We start from the raw sequence: 18,556 nt of genomic DNA, 5'->3' as shown, positions 1-18,556 counted from the left end.
GGGAGTTGTAGTCCTCACACCACTCAGGTGACCCCTGCACTGAGATAATTGGAGAGGTGAGGAAGCTGGAGGGGAGAAGGGTGTAGCTGCTTCCAAGGCAGGGGAAAAGGAATGAGAGCAAGCAGTAGTGACTGGGACCAGGCCGATAACACAAACCCGGAAGTCCTACTTTTTAAGTGACTTCCCACTCTGACCCCATCCTCAGGTCCCTACTCTGAGCACAGAGGACCAGCTCTAAAGCTGAACATCTTTTTCTTTATCTTTTTCTTTTTTTTTTTTAAGCCAATTGTATTGAGAAGGTGATTAACAGAGTTGAAAACTCTAAGCCAATGAAACCACGCCATTTTCTAAGAGGTAGGAAGAGAAGATCAGGATGAGCTAGCTGGCTCCTGACCCATCCTCCCCTGGCCTCCAGACCCCACCTCTCAGCCTTGAATCCTCAGGCCTACGACCTCCCCATCTTCCCTCATACTCAGTTTCCAGAGACAGAGAGAGAGAGAAAGCAAGCATGTGAGTGTGTGTGTGTGTGTGTGTGTAGAGTGTTTGTGTATATGGAGGTGGTGGGAGGCAGACGTTAGAGACTCACAACTTCCAGCTTAGAAAAACCAGTCTCCCCAGTCCAGATCTGGGCCAAGTTCCCCAGGCCCAGGGTGGGGTCGCAGCCTTACAGCCAATGAAGGTAAATCCATGTGACTCAACCCTACCCTCCCCAGGCCCTTATCTCAGAAAGCCAGTGCTTCCACCCACCCAGGCTGCCGGATGATCTGCCCTCACTCCCTCTCCCCGTGCTCAGGCTGGGAGCCATGCAGGGCATCAGGAACAAGCCCCGCTGATCACTGTGCTCTCTGCCCAGGAGGACCATGCGGCAGTAGCAGCCATGCTGCCCTTCCTTCTGGCCACTCTGGGCACCACGGCCCTCAACAACAGCAATCCCAAGGACTACTGCTACAGCGCCCGAATCCGCAGCACCGTCCTGCAGGGCCTGCCCTTTGGGGGCGTCCCCACCGTGCTGGCTCTTGACTTTATGTGCTTCCTTGTGAGTGCCCACACACGACCCCCCCCCCACTTGGCATCCACACCCTGTACATAGCTAGCTGACGCCCGCAGCCCTAACCTCTCCTCCACCTGACTCTGACTCCCCAGGCTTATCTGTGGGAGGGGTCTGCATCACCCAGCCTGAGCCTAGCCTCCCACGGTTCACCTGAGCCAAGGTCATCCCGGCCCCTCCGCCCCTGCCCTCCTGGCTAGTCCAGTGTGTGGGCAGTCTGTCCACCTGCCAACCATTCCTTCTGCCCTCAGGCACTGCTGTTCTTGTTCTCCATCCTCCGGAAGGTGGCTTGGGACTACGGGCGGCTGGCTTTGGTGACAGATGCAGACAGGTAAGGCTTTGGGACTCTCCCTTACCTGTATACACACACACACTCACTCACTCACTCCTTGGGGGTAAGAAAGAGCCAGCCCTCTCTCATCCGCCTTTGTTGGGAGGATGAAGAGGGACCAGTCCCAGAGCGGACATGGGGGACATGAGGGCATGGGCTTCCGTCCTTTGCCAGTCCCCGGGGACCCCCCTGCTGCCCCTCCCCCATTAACCCTGTCTGTTCTCTGTTCCCCAGGCGACGGCGGTGGCAGGAGAGGGAGCGAGTGGAACAGGAATAGTATGTGGGGCACCTGCCCCCTCATCCCCACCAAACCAGCTCTCTCTTTTCTTCTCTCATGCTTCTCTTCTCTTCCTGCCAAGTTACTGGTTTCTCTTTGCAGTTTTCTCCTCTGCAGGCTCATGTTTCGGATTAACGCAGGCGGTGTGCTTTGCAGAGCAGGGGGCTCCCCAACTTGTCTCTGCCTCACCCCTCCATCCCCCACTATGGCTTTCAGCCTGGGAGAAGCCCCTCCCTGTGTGCCCTGCCCTCTTGGTGGCTGGGCTGGAGGGGCCGTCCTCCCGGAAACTTACAGTACGCTCACCTGTTGGTCACAGAGACAAGATTGGGTGTCACCAGTGGCTTGCCGTCCCCTAACAACTAGTTCTTCATATTTCAGGGTTCCCTGCTCAGCCCTTCGGGAGGCCTGGGAGGGAGGCCTCCCACGGAGCCCCGAGTCTGGCCTTTGAGGTCACATCATTGGTCTCTGTCTATAGGACTGGCGGTGGAGTTGCGGAAGCTGCTGGGGTCAGGGAAAGGGGAAGGGGGGGCCCACCTGGGGGACAACCCTCAGCCCCCGATACCCGCAGCCCTCCTGGGGCTCTCCTAGTCCATCCTTTCCTTCAGCTCCCCGTTGCCCTGTGCATAACATTGGCTCTCTTGCCCCCCATCCCGTCCCCTGCTGGTCAGCTCCAGAACTGCAGGGCCTGCTCACGTTCTTACTTCAGCCTCCAGGGGGTAACGCTGAAGACACCCTCCTCCTTTCCCTCACTGCCCTGCACTGGTGCCCCCCAGGCCTCCTGAAGGAAAGAGGCGAGTTTAAGGGAGGCAGGGGGAAGGCAGTCATCCCTCCCCGCTTCAGCCTCTGCGCTTTCTGTGCCTTGTCTAGCCCCTGGAGCTCTGGAGTGGGAGCCCCCCAATTCAACCCTGCTCCCCAGGAGCTCAGACTCACCAGGCTCTCTGATCTCTCACCTCCCCACTCCCAGTGTGGCCTCAGCTATGCACGGGGACAGTCATGACCGGTATGAGCGTCTCACGTCTGTCTCCAGCTCCGTCGACTTTGACCAAAGAGACAATGTGAGTGCCCTTCCCCAGACCTGTTGGCTCCCTGCTCCTCCTCCAGCACTGGGGGCTCAGCAGCCTTAGCCTCCAGTGGTACAGGGTCAGGGACCTATGGAATGTGACCTTCTCCGCAGCAAGGGAACGCCTGTCTAAGAGCCGCAGGAAAGCCACCCCGACCTGGAACTCCTGGCTCTGTACTGCATGCTAACCCCCAAGCTAGCACCAACCTAACATCACGAATCCCAGACTTTGTCCCACGTAGAACTCTGTGCCTGTCTCCACCGATTAATCCCAAGGACCCCTTTTTCCTTAGGCAGGGTTTTAGAAGTAACAACAGGCCTTTCTGGCCCATCGAGCAAAACATAGAATTCGTTGTGTTGCTCAGAGATTGCAGGCTGGTGGCCCCTGGCTGGGTGGGGCCAGTTGCGGATTGGAGCTGAGTGGCAGAGGCCCCTATAGACAAGGCAAGTACGTGGTGATTCACAGCAGTCCCCAGACCCTCATTCACGTCAGGCCCAGCTGTCTGGCGTTACCTGCCTGGCCCCTGTCGTTCTGCCAGCGTGAGGGTCCTGGACAGAACTCTAATCTTTAGGCCCTGGGATGGCTCTGGTCTGTCCAGCTTGGGCTGGGGGCCCTGGGGACAGCAGCTCTTGTAGCAGCCATAGTAGAAGAAGCCAGTCAGCCTCCTGAGTTGGACTCACTCTGGTAAGTGGCAAAGCAAAGGTATCACCCCTGCCCGCCCAGAGGTGTCCAGATGGTCCCTAGACTCAGGTGATGTTGGCAACAGGTAGCAGTCCTGCATCTTAGCTGGAAGGCACCTCTCTCCCCAATCCTGGGTTAAGCCTGGCCCTTCTGCTAGAAGGAAGGTGGGGGAGGGTTCTCTCTGCCTAGCCCTCCCCCGTATGTCCCCAGCCTGCTGTCAGTGGGGTGAGTCTCTGTCTGAAGGCAGGCCTGGGAGCTTGAGGGTAGGAGATTGCAGCTCACAGGGACCCAGGGTCTGGTCCTTCTGGGGTGTGCTGGAAGAAAGGCGGCAGGAACTTGGGCAGTTTGGCCCGCCCCTTTGCCGTTGGCAGCCATGTTGCAGACTCTTGTTAGCTACAGGTCTGGAGGTTCCCAGTGCCCTTGCTAGAACCCTGAATCCCACCCATCCCTACCCTGACCCACACAGCTTCAGGCCTTCCCCTGGTTGCACTGCCCCATTGGCTCTTTGCAGGGATCTACAGCTCTGGGCATGAGCATCCACAGATAGCCCAGTTTGGCCTTAGTCCTTTTCTTCTTTGAGGGCTGGCACCTTCCCTCTCCCCCTCTGGGGTGTGCTTTCTTTGGGGGGTTGTGGCAGTTGTGCCAAGGTGGGCCACAGCCCAGAGGTGATCACGAGAATGGGGTGGGTAGGATTCAAGGGGGAAGGGAGGTTCGGGTTGGTGGGGTGGGGACTCCCAACTGATGGCCCTCTGTCCCCGCAGGGTTTCTGTTCCTGGCTGACAGCCATCTTCAGGATAAAGTAAGTGAACAGTCTTCAGACTCTAAGGAAAGAGAGAAACAGAGAAGCTTCAGAACCTGTCACTTCCCTACAAAATCCAGAGGCCAGCAGCTCTGAGGGCCTTGGTGCTCCCAGCCATGCCAGCAGCCTCCTCCCTACTCCAGGAGGCCAGGCCCTGGGGTCCCGGCCTCTGTTGTCCCCTGAGCTGGGCCTCACCTTACCCCACAGTCTCCTGTGTGCCCGCCTGCCTGGTGGGCCCGCTCTGCCCGCAGCTCTCCGAGCCCCTGTGGCAGGGGCTAGAGCCCCCCACCTCAGAGCCTCGTGCAGCCAGCGGGGCGGCGGGGAGGGGGGGGGGGTTGCGGCAGGCAGGCAGGCAGGCAGTGAGCGCTGAGAGAGGCAGGAGGCCCGGACAGGTCAGCAGGACAAGGTCAGCACCGCCACTGCCCACGCCCCGGCCCCCCCGGGGCCCCTCCCCCGGCGCACCACGTCTGCGCTTCTCCCGCACCCATAAGGCGCCACTGCGTCCCCAGCCCCGGTCCTCCCTCCCGCTTCTACTCTTCCGTCAACTTGCCTCTCTCCCTCCTCACCCTCCCTTTCCATATCCCTTCTGCTCCACCTTTCTCACCCTTTCTTCCTCTCTCTGCGGCCTTCCCCTTGGCCCCTCTGTCCCCTTCCTCTCTCTGTCCTCTTTTCCTTTGCCTCCCCTTCCCTCTCCCGTGCTCACCCCTCCCCTCCCAGAAAATAGGGGAGACCCCACCCCACCCCCGTAGTGCTGCCAGACCGGCCGGGGTTAGGGTGGACATGGGGTGGGGGCGGGCGGGCTGGGCAGGCAAGCCGTGCCCCGCCCCCCCACCCCAGTCCTCACTGGCGTGCCCGGCCGCCCCACGCCTGCAGGGATGATGAGATCCGGGACAAATGTGGGGGCGACGCTGTGCACTACCTGTCCTTCCAGCGGCACATCATCGGGCTGCTGGTCGTCGTGGGCGTCCTGTCTGTGGGCATCGTGCTGCCTGTCAACTTCTCAGGGGACCTGCTGGGTCAGTGCGGACGAGGATGGGGGGGCCGGGAGGGGAGGAGCGGGGGCGGGAGGACGTAGGTCCTGACCCCAGCACCGTCCTCTCCCTCTCCCTGCCCCCCCCACCCAGAGAACAATGCCTACAGCTTCGGGAGAACCACCATTGCCAACCTGAAATCAGGGTAAGGTGGGGAAGCCGGTCAGGGAGGTCAGGGTCTGTACTGGAGTCTAGCCGTTTAGCGGGGAGGGGTGCAAGGGGAGCACTGGGGGAGGGGTGGCTGAGGCCGCACCAGAGGCTGCGGGGCCCTGAAGACTTGGGCTGGAGACAGAGGAGGTGGATGTCTGCTGGGGATCCCCGGGGATGACCAGATCCAGAAGCAGCTGTGTGACCGCAGGCCAGGGAAAAATGGCAGCAGGCAACGGGGGGGGGGGGGGGGGGGGGGGGGGGGGCAGTGTAGCCAGTGGGCAGGGCAGGAAGAGATGACCTCTTTTTTTTTTTTTTTTTTAAGATTTTATTTATTTGACAGAGGGGGAGAGAGAGAGAGAGAGAGTACAAGCAGGGGGAGCGGCAGGCAGAGGGAGAGGGAGAAGCAGGCTCCCTGCTCAGCAAGGAGACCGATGTGGGGCTCAATCCCAGGACCCTGGAACCATGACCTGAGCCGAAGGCAGACACTTAACAGTCTGAGCCACCGAGGCGCCCCAAGAGATGACCTCTTGGGGACATTTCAGCTGCAGTGGAATAATCTTGGGGCCTGGACAACGTGGAGTGTGGGGCCTGCCCTGCGAAGGGGTCAGTGCCAGAAGACCCGTGGCAGGAGAGGGGCCCTGTACCAGGGGCTGAATTCACAGCGGGAGGTTGGGGGTTATCTGAGTGCGTTCCTGCCCCCAGTGGCTCCACATACCCCTCTGCCCCACCTAGGAACAACCTGCTATGGTTGCACACCTCCTTCGCCTTCCTATACCTGCTGCTCACCGTCTACAGCATGCGTAGACACACCTCCAAGATGCGCTACAAGGAGGACGACCTGGTGAGCAGAGCAGAGCCCCGGCCTACCCCATTCCCAGCCTCTTGCCTTCCCTCCGGGCCTCGCTTGCCTGGGCCCTAAGGGGTGTCCACACCAGGGTGGGGCCACCTGGGTTCCGATCCTGGCCCAGCAGCTCAAGAGCCCCTATCTTGCACGTTAAGTCACCTCCCCAAGCCTCAGCTTCCTCATCTATAAAATGGGACAACAGAACCTTCCTGAGGTCGGTGGGAAGGTGAAGTGACTCGACCCGTGGAAAGCACCCGTGCTGTGCCTGGCCCTCAGGAAACAGCCGTGGTGATGCTGTGGTAGTGACATGCGCTGTCTGCATTCATCACCAGGCCAGCCACTGTGCCGGGCTCTTACGGCCTGAGGGTCAGGGAGTCGTCCCCCCTTCCCCTTGATGACCCCCTTGGGAGCAAGGGGCCAGGTGGCTCTTTCATTAAGCTCGATGCCTGATTTCAATTAGATACCCTCCCCCTGCTTTCCCTGGGGACCTGGCTTATCCCTAAGGCCTCCTCCCACCTGTTCAGTTCCCTGTTCCCCACACCCTTCTGGCATATTCTCGAGCCTCCTCCTCCGGAAGGCAGACCCACCCCCCTCTCACCCCAGGTGAAGCGGACTCTCTTCATCAATGGAATCTCCAAATATGCAGAGTCAGAAAAGATCAAGAAGCATTTTGAGTGAGTGGCCACGCCTCCCCCAACCCCAGGTCCTGTGGGCCCTTCTTTGCCATTCAGCCCTCAGACTTCTCACACCTCCCACTGAGGTCTGGGGCTGACGTGGGGGTGGAGGTGAGACCACGGAGGTGAGACCACGGAAGAATGACGTGAGTCCAGGGCATTCCAGCACTTGGGCTGGGTGAGAGGCCCCCACAAGAACAGGGGAAATACAAGAAATACTTGAAAAGTGAGAAAAGTGTGGTCCTATCCCCCCCTCCCCCACCCCACCTCCTCCCAGCTTGAACTGGGTCATGCGTTGTTGACCTGGGGTCCATGGGCCCTTTGAGGTGTGTGGCTTCAAACTTTTGTGTGACATCTGGGGTTTGTGTGCAGACTGGCTGTCAGCAGATCCTGAGGGAGCCCAGGCGCGCGTGTTCGCCGAGGCTCTTTTCTAGCTCTGGAGTTCTGGCTTGTGGAGCGGGGGATGTACACGTCCAGGCGGGCCAGGTGTGTGTACAGGATTAGGGATCCTGTCACACGTTCATCTGTACCCTCAGCAGACTTTCTCGGATGATATTAGGCCGAAGTCACTGCGGTGCGCCTTGGGCCCACAGAAATGAACGGAAGATCATCGAGCTCTCAGGGGTTCGCACGGTGGAAGTGAGCCTTAGGAGCCAGTGAGGGTCTGATCAGAGTTTTGGTCTGAGGTCGGTCTGTGGCCAGAATTAGGAGTTAGCCAGTGGCCCTGATAAGGGACCTTGGTGGTCAGGATCAGGACTTCGCGAGGTCTCGATCCACCGTCAGTTGGCCTGGAGCAGAAGTCAGTCGTCCTGGGTCAGAACAGGATGGCGAGGCAGTGTCTAGTCAGGGTCAGATTGCAGACCCCTTTGTTGCAGGCCAGTGAGTGGTTTGCGATCAGCGATAGCGGATGGGTACTCATTCAGTCAACATGCGTGTCTTGTCACCTACACTCCAAGCATACACAAATTAGAAACAGGCCCTGCCCTCCCAGAAGTTACAGAACAGCAGTCAAAATTAGATCATCCTCAGTCAGTACGAGAGCGACTTAGGGATCCTATCTGGAGTCCAAGCTGTGATTGGCATTAGGGGGCAGTCTGGGTCAGGATTAAGGACCGTGTGTGCTCAGAATTAGGTGACATCTTAATATTACCGTCCTGTTGGAATCAGCTGTCAGCTTGGACTGGTAAGCCTTTAATAACAAATACTTACTGAGTACCTGCCATGTGCCTGTGCTGGAGAAGGAGCTGGGGTTTCAGCAGTAAACAAACAAAGAAAAGTAAGAAGCCTCTGCCCTCACCTGCTCCCATTCTGGTGGGCGAGGCAGGTAATAAATAAATGAACTAGTAATAGACACCTTGTCAAGCAGGGGTAGGTGCCGAGAAGAAAACCAAAGCAGGGAGAGGAATGGCGTGAAGGAGTCAGGAAGGGGTGCTGTTTCCAGTAGGGTGGGCCGGGGGACTCTGACAGGGCCCTGCCTGCAGTGAGGAAGTGAACCCCGTGAACCAGGCATCCACTCAGCACTCGTCTGTTGTACACCTACTGTGTGCTTCATACCAGACCTGATGTGTCTGTGGGGAGCTCGTGGTTCAGGTTGTCTGTTTCAGGGGTCAGCCTGTGGTTTTGTTTAGGAAGCAGACTGTGATTAAAATTAGTGGTCAGCCTTTAAGCAGGAGTGGGGGAGACTGTGGTCCTAATTGGGGTTTGGGGGATCAAGGAGGTGAGCATGAGGGAATGACCATCTCATGGATCCATTCGTTCAGCACGTGTTTATTGAGCACCTACTATGTCTAAGCTGTTGGCCCAGGCCTGATGTATGGTGAGGAGTAGGGTTTGTGATCCAGGTCCGTGGTCTGTCTGGATTAGGGGACTACCCCAGCAGAATTAGGGAATTTCCTGTGTGTAAAATCAGAGAGCCTGTGTGGTGGGGATTAGGGGGTTAGAGATGAGTTGGGTGAGAATGAGGACTTAGCCTGCCACAGGGCTGAAGGCCCTTCCAAGAAAGAGCCCTAAAATAGTTGGAGCAACACGGTGTCTGGGGAAAGGTCTGCAGAACATTTCAAGGACCCCATCCCAGATTTAAGTTTCCAGATTCTCGGGGATTGCACCATCCATCTTGATACTTTAGACCCAGATCTTGTGCACCTTTAACCCTTGGTGCTTCTTCATTAAAAAGTTTTTTGTTTTGTTTTGTTTTTTAAAGATTTATTTATTTGACAGAGAGAGAGACACAGTGAGAGAGGGAACATAAGCAGGGGGAGTGGGAGAGGGAGAAGCAGGCTTCCTGCTGAGCAGGGAGCCCTGAGCCGAAGGCAGACGCTTAACGACTGAGCCACCCGGGCTCCCCTAAAAAGTTTTTTTAAAAGACGGGGCTCAGTCTAGATTAGGGAGCAGGGAGCAGTGTGTGATGAGAAGTAAGAAAGAACTGCTTCTTCCTCCATGAGCAAGCACCCCTTGAGTGCCCCAGGTACCAGGACTGAGAGTCACAGTCTCTCTCTGCTCAGTTTCAAAGCAAGGTTAGGGTCAATCCCGGGTCAGGGTTAGAAAGTCAGTCTTGGATCTGGGTTATGGGTGAGTTTGGATCCCAGTAAAGGGTCAGTTTCAGGTCAGGGTTCAGGATCCATCTCTGGTCAGTCTCGGGGCGGGGATCGTTCTGTAGACTGGGCTGTGGGTTGGCTGGGGTCAGTTCATGGTCAAGGCTAAGTGTTGAACTATAACCAGGTATTCTGGAAACAGGATTAAGAGAACAGCCCATGAGTAGAAACAGTTTCTCTCAGCTGCCAGTTCGAGCTCTGGACATGAATCAGGCCACAGCCGTGGCCTCCCTGGCGCCAGCCACGCAGGTGTACTGTCACATCCTGGCTCATCGCGGTGTGCACAAGGCCCCCGAGGCTTCATGCTTCCTGCTGCTCACATGAACACGGGGAGGAATTTCAAAGATTTACTCTTATGGAACTCCCATTTTTGTAGACCAGACAGAAGGAGCTTGAATTCGGGGTGTGTTGTCTTAAAGGTGATGGGGTCATGGCTGCAGGGTGGGGGCAGGTGGGCAGGTCCCCGCAGAAGATCATGGTGGACTGTGTTTCAGGGAGGCCTATCCCAACTGCACGGTTCTTGAAGCTCGCCCGTGTTACAATGTGGCTCGCCTTATGTTCCTCGATGCTGAGAGGTAATGGGGGGGATGACACGGGAGGGGCCCCTGCCTATTGCGGAAGGCATCTTGGCTGCCTCATGGGAATCTGGCTCCCCTTCCAGATGTTTCCCAGGGCATTTGATTTTAATTCAACCCCTGGAGTGCCTGTCAGTTCAGCTCTGGAAAGAGCAAGGCTTAGAGGTTAGAGTTCGTTGCGAGAGGAAAGGGGTCCACCATCCCCACCCCATCTGAGGACATACCCTTCTTCAGCTGCAGTATAAGAAACTTAGGCCAAACCATAGGAAGAATTTCTGGCCCTCAGGGGGTGGGTGGGAAGACCCTTGAATATCTGAACCATGCTTTCTAAGCAGATCCAAGAGTAAGCTCACGCCTGTCCTTAGGGAGTGGACTTAGATGACCCCTGAGCTGAGCTCCCTACCCACCCTCCCAGCCATTCCTGGCCCCAGCGGGGCCGGCGGGTGACCGGGCACCTGGGTCTCACAGGAAGAAGGCCGAGCGGGGGAAGCTCTATTTCACAAACCTCCAGAGCAAGGAGAATGTCCCCACCATGATCAACCCCAAGCCCTGCGGTCACCTCTGCTGCTGCGTGGTGCGAGGCTGTGAGCAGGTACGAGGTGACGCCAGGCCCCCAGAGCTCCTGCTGGGTATGGGGAAGAGGTGGACAGATCCCGGGAAGACCCGTCACAGTAAAGATGGACACATTCCAGGCCCGGGTCCCGTGACCCTGGGAACACGCACACAAATGGGTCTTGCACATAACTAACCAAAGGTAAACAGACTCCCAGAGCAGGCAAGGCCGTGCCAGGATTGGGGGGCAGCCAGGACTGGGAGCAGGGTGCAGCCCCGCCCTCAGGTCCCCACCTGGTCCTACAGTCCTCGAAGCCCCAGTTCCCCTCTTGGGTTCGTCCCCATCCCTGCAGTAACCCAAGTTTGCAAAGCCCAAATCAGTAGGGGTCAGCCAAGAGAACAGCATTGTGCTGTATTTAGTGGCTCTGTGGCTTTCAGCGAGTTTCTCGCCTGCTCTGTGCCTCAGTTTCCTCCTCTATAAGATGGAACTAATGGTACCTGCCTCGGGACTGTCATGAGGCTTACACAAGTTAGCACGTAGAAAGCCTACAGCAGCGCCCAGCCTGGAGTAAGCCCCAGGTCCGTGCCGCCAGGTGTGCTGGGGAGCGGCCTGGCTCTCTGACCAGAGCCCCCCCCGCCACTCACTTGCCCTCTGCAGGTGGAGGCCATCGAGTACTACACGAAGCTGGAGCAGAAGCTGAAGGAGGACTATAAGCGGGAGAAGGAGAAGGTGAACGAGAAGCCTCTTGGCATGGCCTTTGTCACCTTCCACAATGAGACCATCACTGCCATGTGAGCCCCTGCCCTGCCTGCCCATCCCCGTCCTTGTCCCCCAGGGACCAGCGGGAGCTCCCGGGTCCCCGCGCTCATGGCCGGCCGGTGTCAGTAACCAGTGCCCCTCCCCCAGCATCCTGAAGGACTTCAATGTGTGTAAGTGCCAGGGCTGCACCTGCCGTGGGGAGCCGCGCGCCTCGTCCTGCAGCGAGTCCCTGCACATCTCCAACTGGACCGTGTCTTACGCCCCCGACCCCCAGAACATCTACTGGTGAGCACAGCGCGGCGGCCGGGGCAGGCTTCGCAGGGCCTGGTGGCTCCAGTGGAGGACGGGAGGAGCGGGAGGTCCGGGGTGTACCCAGAACGACCCTCTCCCCTGCCTTCCCAGGGAGCACCTCTCCATCCGAGGCTTCATCTGGTGGCTGCGCTGCCTGGTCATCAATGTTGTCCTCTTCATCCTCCTCTTCTTCCTCACCACTCCGGCCATCATCATCACCACTATGGACAAGTTCAACGTCACCAAGCCTGTGGAGTACCTCAATGTGAGGCCCGGGCCCCACCCCGCCCCCTCCATGCCGAGTTGTGAGACACAGATACCAGGCCTCGAGTCCCTCTTCAGGGGGGGGCCAGAACGCCCTCTGGCGCGGCTAGCTCCGGTTCTGCTTTCCCAGGCCAGCCCTACCAACAACTCCCCCACGACTAAGGGCTGCAGAGCCCTCTGGGAATGTCTCTTGGGCTCCCTGCCACCTTCCCCCTCGCGACACCACCCCTGGGGTTGCATGCACCTAGAGAGACACCAGGGAAGAGAGCGAGCCCACGGCCAGTTTTAACTGACCGTGTGACCTCAGACAAGCCCCCTTCTCCTCATCCCATCTCGCCAATACAAGAACAGAGGTTCGGAATAGAGCACTGGCTTCCGAACTTGGATTCGGATGCCTTTATCAAAAGGACTCTTACGTGAACCCCAGTGTGGAAAAGCAAGGCTGCTCAGATGGCCATAGAGTGAGGGGTCATTTTCACCAGCTCCTCCCTCGCCCAGCTCCTTGGAGCCTCAAAGTCCCAAGTTAGACAGTTTGAAAATTCCTGAGTGATAAGAGCAAAATACACCAGACCCAGTCGGCCTGGGTTCACATCCCCCCCTCACCGCTCGACTAGCTGGGTAACCTGCTGACACTCTTTTTGCCTTAGTTTGCTCATCTGTAAAATGGGCTAATAGCATTGTTGGGAGGATCCATACATGTAAAGCCCATGATCAGTGCCTGGCACTTAGGAGGTACTCCGCAAATGCTAACTATTAGAGTAACTCACCCTGCAGTGACTCATGAGCCCGGCCCCCACCCTCGCCCTGCACATCTGGACTTCTGCCACGGGGCCCCGAGAGCCGTGGGGCCTGGGGCTCAGCAGGGGAGGGGGCAGGTAAGCAAAGCAAGCTAGACGGGGGCCCGCCAGACGGCCCCCGCCTGAAACGTCCCTCTGTGCCCCGCTGCAGAACCCCATCATCACTCAGTTCTTCCCCACCCTGCTGCTGTGGTGCTTCTCGGCCCTGCTCCCCACCATCGTCTACTACTCGGCTTTCTTCGAAGCTCACTGGACACGGTGAGACGCCTCACACGCCCTGCACTCTGGCCCTCCTAGGTGTATGGCCGTCCCTACTGGGCAGCCCTTTCCCCTTCGGCCTCCCTGCCCCGGGCAGTCCCAGAGCTGCCAGGGAAGGGAGGCTGGCCAGCATCCTCACACTGGGAGGCCCCCGTCCCGGCAGATACCATCCTGGCTGGGGGAGCAGGCCTCGGGGCTGGTTCACCTGACCCCTGCCCCTGTGCCCCCCGCCCCAGCTCTGGGGAGAACAGGACCACCATGCACAAGTGCTACACCTTCCTCATCTTCATGGTGCTGCTCCTGCCCTCGCTGGGACTGAGCAGGTGGGTTACAGAAGATGGGACGGGAGCCGGGGCGGGGGGTGGGGGGCTAGGATGGATGAGGGGAGCAGTTCAGGCTCCCACTTCCCTTACAGAGGTGCTGGGGGGCGTCCCCAGAGGCTCATGGACTAGACTCCTCCTTCCCTGGTGTTCTGGGCCATTCCAGCCCCCCACCACACCTCTCCACTCCTCCTCTCCAGCCTGGACCTCTTCTTCCGCTGGCTCTTCGACAAGAAATTCTTGGCTGAGGCAGCTATTCGGTTTGAGTGAGTGACCTGGGCCCCCAGGGAAAGAGCCCAGAGGGCGGGGGTGGGTATGTCTGAGACACACTGGAGGTGGTGGTGGGGGGAGCTCACATGGCGTGGCAGGGTCATCCCCAAGATTACACCACAGTGCTCAGGTATAGACATGGGAGATGTCCCTGGGGTGTGTGTTGGGGCTTATTCTCTGGGAACCCATGTAGAGGTCACCGTCAAGGTATATTTGGGGCTTTGGGACCCACACTGGGGCATCTCTGTGACAGCCTGTAGGGCTTGTGTCTGGGACGAACTCTAGGAGTCAAGTTGTACTCAGGAGGTTTGGAGAGACGTCTCTAGTCGGATCTTGGTCATACTTTGGGAGTGATTTGGGGGTACCCCTGAAGGTCCCTGGAGCCCACACTTTTAAGTATCTATGGAAATCTTGGGCTCACAACTCTGGACTACTTATGGGGAACTCTGGAGCTCATACTTGGGGTGTTTATGGGGCACAAGTCATGGGAAGACCTGTGCAGTTTCAGGCTCTTATCCAGAGGAGTGACCGTGGAGTTCCTTACAGGGTACCTTTTTAGGAAGCCCTATGAGGCTGTTTGGGGGTGGGGGGATGGAGGGCCATGTACCGTGGCTATGTATGTGGGCACAAGCTCTAGGGGTCTTGCTCTAAGCCATCTGTAAAAATCCTGGGCTCACACTTGGCGTGTCACGGGCATTGACAAAGGTTCTTGGGTTCCCCACCCCGAAGAATTCCAAAGGTTCTTGGATTCCCCACTTCCTCTTTGAGGAAGGGTCTGTGGAGCTTGCGTTCTGGAGGTGTCTGAGGCTCACACTCTGGGGGTAACTGTGGCTTAATTTAAGGTGTAAGGGGGTCCTTTCTGGGTAATCTTAGGGCGCACACTCTTAGGGGTCTTTGAGGGTCTCACGGGCTTTGTGGGGATCTCAGGCAGTCATCCCCTGAACACTGGTGGCCTTAGGGGTTTGGAGCGCCCTCCATGGGTCTTTATAGGGCACGAGTTCTCGGGGCACCTCTGGGCTCACACTCTCAGGTCGGATCCACTCACACTGACGGTGTTGGAGCTGTCTGTGGACACCCTGGCATCTGCCCCGGGGGTTCACGCTCCGGGGGCGCTGGGGCACGGGTGCTTGCGAGCCGAGCTGGGGTGTCCGCATGAAGGAGGGCGCGTCGGGGGTCGAGGTGGTGCTGGCAGCGGGCAGGCAGCCGCGGGGCCGCCCGAGCGGGGCAGCGCTGGAGCACTTGGTGCCTGCAGGTGCGTGTTCCTGCCCGACAACGGCGCTTTCTTCGTGAACTACGTCATTGCCTCAGCCTTTATCGGCAACGCCATGGACCTGCTGCGCATCCCAGGCCTGCTCATGTACATGATCCGGCTCTGCCTGGCGCGCTCTGCCGCCGAGAGGCGCAACGTGAAGCGGGTACGGCCGCCTGGGGCCGCAGCGGCCCGCGCAGCGCCCCCTGGTGGGCCCAGCCTGAAACAGCGGCAGCCGTGCTAGGGTGTGGGGGCACAGGGGTGCTGGAACTCGGGGGACCCAGTTCCGTGGCCCTGGGCTATCCCCTTCCTAGCTGGAGCCTCAGTTTTCCCATATGTGCGGCGATGGATCAACATAGATAACCCTGCCAGTCCTGACAGTCTAGTGTTCCGATGGGAGTTGGGGGAGGTCCGGGTCCCTAGACCTAGGGTCTCTGTGCCCTAACCCCACACGAGGGCTCTGGGCATCCCACTCCCAGGCCTACCCACCTGCCAGCCCCTGATCTCTCAAAGGTCCTCCCCAACCCATGGCCCATCACTGTACCCACCCTGATCTCCATCTCAGCCACAGCCCCTCTTTCCATCTGCTTTGCCCTACCCCACCCTGGATATTGGGTTTCTTTTCCCCATGGCTTCGTTCCTGGCCCCCTGCCCCCTCCCACCTGCCCTGCGCCCTTCTAGCCTGTCCCTCCCCTCCCTGAGCCACCCTCCTGCCCATCTCCCCCCCAGCATCAGGCCTACGAGTTCCAGTTTGGCGCAGCCTACGCCTGGATGATGTGCGTCTTCACGGTGGTCATGACCTACAGTATCACCTGCCCCATCATCGTGCCCTTCGGTAGGCACCGCCGCGCCGGGACCTGGGCCCTGCTCGGGGGGACCCAGGACCTCACCCGCTTCACTCTAGTAAGGCAGGCCGCCCTGAGTGGACAGGGCCCCGGCTGGGAGACCGGCCCCTCGGGCCTCCCGCCCGGTCCCTGCCTCAGTCTGGGGCCCGGCCTGGGGGGGAGGAGGGGGAAAGCCATCTCAGCTCAGGCTGGCCCCAGCTGGTGTGCTGGGCCCCTGGGCAAAGTCACCCCAACATGGCCATACTCATCCACACCAAGTGCCTTCGCTCAGCTGATGCACTTGGACACACATCACATATCCACAGCTGTGTTCGTGCACGCGCACGCACACACACACGCACACACACACACACTCACACTCCTACACAGGGTCCGCCGGTACACTTGGAGACAGTCCCATAAGCTCAGGAAAGACCTTTGGATTCCAGGGTGGGGTTGGGCTCTCGCCACTCACAGAGATACCCCGCTGTAGCTGAGCTCTGCGCCTTGGACACGTCCCGCTTCCTTCTGAAATTTAGCAGTTTCTCCACAGCTGTCGCCCTATTAGTTCCCTCCGCTTTCCCCCTCGTTACATCCTAACCCCTTAACCACCATTCCCGGTTATTGAAGACTCCAAACTCCCAAACTAGCCTCCTTGTCCTTTCAAAAGCTCCCATTCCCTCAGCCCCCAGGAAAACAGACCTTCCCACCTGATTTATACTCATCTGTGTAGGGACAGGGTAGAAAAAAACACTAAGGGTTTCAAGACGAAGCTCACTGACTCAAACGAACGGACTTCTAACAGTAGGATTTTCAGTGAGGGGCCGCGGAGTGAGGTGGGGAAGCTGAGGAAGCTGACACTGTGATCCTGTGATGGGCCCGGGGCTCTGTCCTGTCCTGGGGGGCTCGGGCAGGAGGAGGGAGGCCAGCCCTTCAGCCATCTTGGAAGGACTAGGACAAGCTGTGACGGACACACAGAGGTCCGGTGCCACTGGTTCCGAGGTCAGGCCCATGTGGCTTCCCCCAGGGCTCATGTACATGCTGCTGAAGCACCTGGTAGACAGGTACAATCTCTACTACGCCTACCTGCCGGCCAAGCTGGACAAGAAGATCCACTCAGGGGCTGTGAACCAGGTGGTGGCTGCACCCATCCTCTGCCTCTTCTGGCTGCTCTTCTTTTCCACCATGCGCACGGGTGAGGGCCACCTCCACACACACCTCAGGGAGTGGCAAGGTCGGCGGGGGGAGGGCCTCCATCCCGAGTCGAGGCAGAGCAGGCCGTGGGAGGGTCCGTGATGGCCAAGGGCCACAGGCAAGGAGCCTGGGCGAAGCCAGGTCAGGCCACAGCACATAGGAGTGCAGGACTGCATTCAGAAGGGAGCCAGAGTCGGGTGGTAGGCCCCTGGGAGGGGGTGCCCAGAGGAGAGGTAGCAGCCCCATCCTTTGCCCCCCGCCCCACCAGGGTTCCTAGCCCCCACGTCCATGTTCACATTCGTGGTCCTGGTCATCACCATCGTCATCTGTCTCTGCCACGTCTGCTTCGGACACTTCAAATACCTCAGTGCCCACAACTACAAGGTGTGGGGCAAGGGGGGCAGGGGATGGCTGAGGGCGAAGCTCAAGGGGGTGCAGGGGAGCAGGGGGATGGATGGGAGCTGAGGGCAGGGGCAGCAAGGGTGTCAAGAAGGAGTGGGGTCATGATGGTGGCTGAGGGCAAAGACATCTCCCCACTCCCTGACTCATTCTGGACCCCTCAAGATTGAGCACACGGAGACAGATGTCGTGGACCCCAGAAGCAATGGACGGCCCCCCACTGCTGCCGCTGTCCCCAAATCTGCGGTGAGTACCCTGATTCATGGCCAGGGGTGGGGAGGAGCCTCTATTGAGGCTCTGTCCAAAGCCAGGGGTCCCATTAGTCCTCCAGAAAGTGAAGCCCATGCCAGCTCCCGGGGCAGGGAGAGATCTGGCTTCACTGAGGGGACTGCCCACCTCTCCCTGGGGGGAGGATCACTGTCCCGCTCCCTGGAGACCCTGAGATTCCCTAGTCAGTCCCTCGCCATGAGGAACAGCTGTCCACCCTCACCCTCTACTCCTTTCCCCCTTCAGAAATACATCGCTCAGGTGCTGCAGGACTCAGAGGTGGACGGGGACGGGGATGGGGGTCCTGGGAGCTCAGGGGACGAGCCCCCGTTGTCCTCGTCCCAAGATGAGGAGCTGCTGATGCCGCCTGATGGCCTCACGGACACAGACTTCCAGTCTTATGAGGACAGCCTCATAGAGAATGAGATTCACCAGTAAGGGGAGGGAGGGGCCCTGGAGGCCACGCCCTGCCCCCACCTCACCCGCACCCCCATGGACACTAAAAAAAAAACGCTAATAATTTATTAGGTCTAAAGCCCCTTCCTCCCCCATCCCCTGCTTTCATTAAGGTATTTAAACCTGGGGATCTCACCACTCTCCCCCACCATGGAGGGAGGGAGGGAAACCCCAACCTCAGTGAGGAGAGCCCCGAGCCGGACCCGGGGCAAAGAGGGGTGCGGACAGGGTTCCCCCAGATCAGTGCCCCCCACGCTAGTAGTGTGGTCAGGAAAGGCTTATTGAGAGCCAAGAGGGGTACCTGGTGCCGAGGCTGGAGACCTGGGGGGGTGGCACAGGCAGATCAGGGGCTGCCCCCCCATTCTTTCCTCCCCCCAAGGCCCCCTGGGACCTGGCACTCCAGGAAGTGGCGCCTCCAGCCCCTGTGGGTTGCATGAGGGGGAGGGGCTGCAGAGTGGGAGGAAGCGACAGGCCCCCAGCCAGGGAGGTGACCTAGGGGTGGGGGGGGGGCATGGCTGACACTGGAACAATGGGTTTTTGCACTGGTTTTTTTTTTTTTTTTCCTTTAAAATAAAAACGAAAAGAAAAGCTCT

General features: G+C 58.9%; 1 protein-coding gene across 3 annotated transcripts in view; it reads left to right on the top strand.

Annotated features, from left to right (window-relative positions):
• TMEM63B (transmembrane protein 63B) overlaps positions 1 to 18,556 on the top strand; it is a 23,699-nt gene extending 5,143 nt beyond the window's left edge. For 2 of the 3 annotated variants that reach the window (XM_036082767.2, XM_078055282.1), the window contains exons 2-24: positions 854 to 1,036; positions 1,300 to 1,379; positions 1,614 to 1,655; positions 2,621 to 2,711; positions 4,160 to 4,197; positions 5,071 to 5,213; positions 5,322 to 5,373; positions 6,111 to 6,219; positions 6,826 to 6,896; positions 9,982 to 10,062; positions 10,531 to 10,654; positions 11,273 to 11,406; positions 11,522 to 11,659; positions 11,777 to 11,930; positions 12,878 to 12,984; positions 13,221 to 13,307; positions 13,505 to 13,570; positions 14,827 to 14,989; positions 15,553 to 15,658; positions 16,675 to 16,842; positions 17,110 to 17,225; positions 17,406 to 17,486; positions 17,754 to 18,556. In XM_036082767.2, the coding sequence (XP_035938660.1) occupies positions 878 to 1,036; positions 1,300 to 1,379; positions 1,614 to 1,655; positions 2,621 to 2,711; positions 4,160 to 4,197; positions 5,071 to 5,213; positions 5,322 to 5,373; positions 6,111 to 6,219; positions 6,826 to 6,896; positions 9,982 to 10,062; positions 10,531 to 10,654; positions 11,273 to 11,406; positions 11,522 to 11,659; positions 11,777 to 11,930; positions 12,878 to 12,984; positions 13,221 to 13,307; positions 13,505 to 13,570; positions 14,827 to 14,989; positions 15,553 to 15,658; positions 16,675 to 16,842; positions 17,110 to 17,225; positions 17,406 to 17,486; positions 17,754 to 17,945 (2,502 nt within the window). In that variant the 5' untranslated portion in view covers positions 854 to 877 and the 3' untranslated portion in view covers positions 17,946 to 18,556. The remainder of the gene's footprint in view (positions 1 to 853; positions 1,037 to 1,299; positions 1,380 to 1,613; positions 1,656 to 2,620; positions 2,712 to 4,159; positions 4,198 to 5,070; positions 5,214 to 5,321; positions 5,374 to 6,110; positions 6,220 to 6,825; positions 6,897 to 9,981; positions 10,063 to 10,530; positions 10,655 to 11,272; positions 11,407 to 11,521; positions 11,660 to 11,776; positions 11,931 to 12,877; positions 12,985 to 13,220; positions 13,308 to 13,504; positions 13,571 to 14,826; positions 14,990 to 15,552; positions 15,659 to 16,674; positions 16,843 to 17,109; positions 17,226 to 17,405; positions 17,487 to 17,753) is intronic. The other variant, XM_036082770.2, reaches the window with a different exon arrangement.

Source organism: Halichoerus grypus, chromosome 9, assembly GCF_964656455.1.
Source record: "Halichoerus grypus chromosome 9, mHalGry1.hap1.1, whole genome shotgun sequence".
NCBI lineage: Eukaryota > Metazoa > Chordata > Mammalia > Carnivora > Phocidae > Halichoerus > Halichoerus grypus.
The sequence above is the reverse complement of the archived record's forward strand: the minus strand, read 5'-3'. Positions and strand labels throughout refer to the sequence as shown.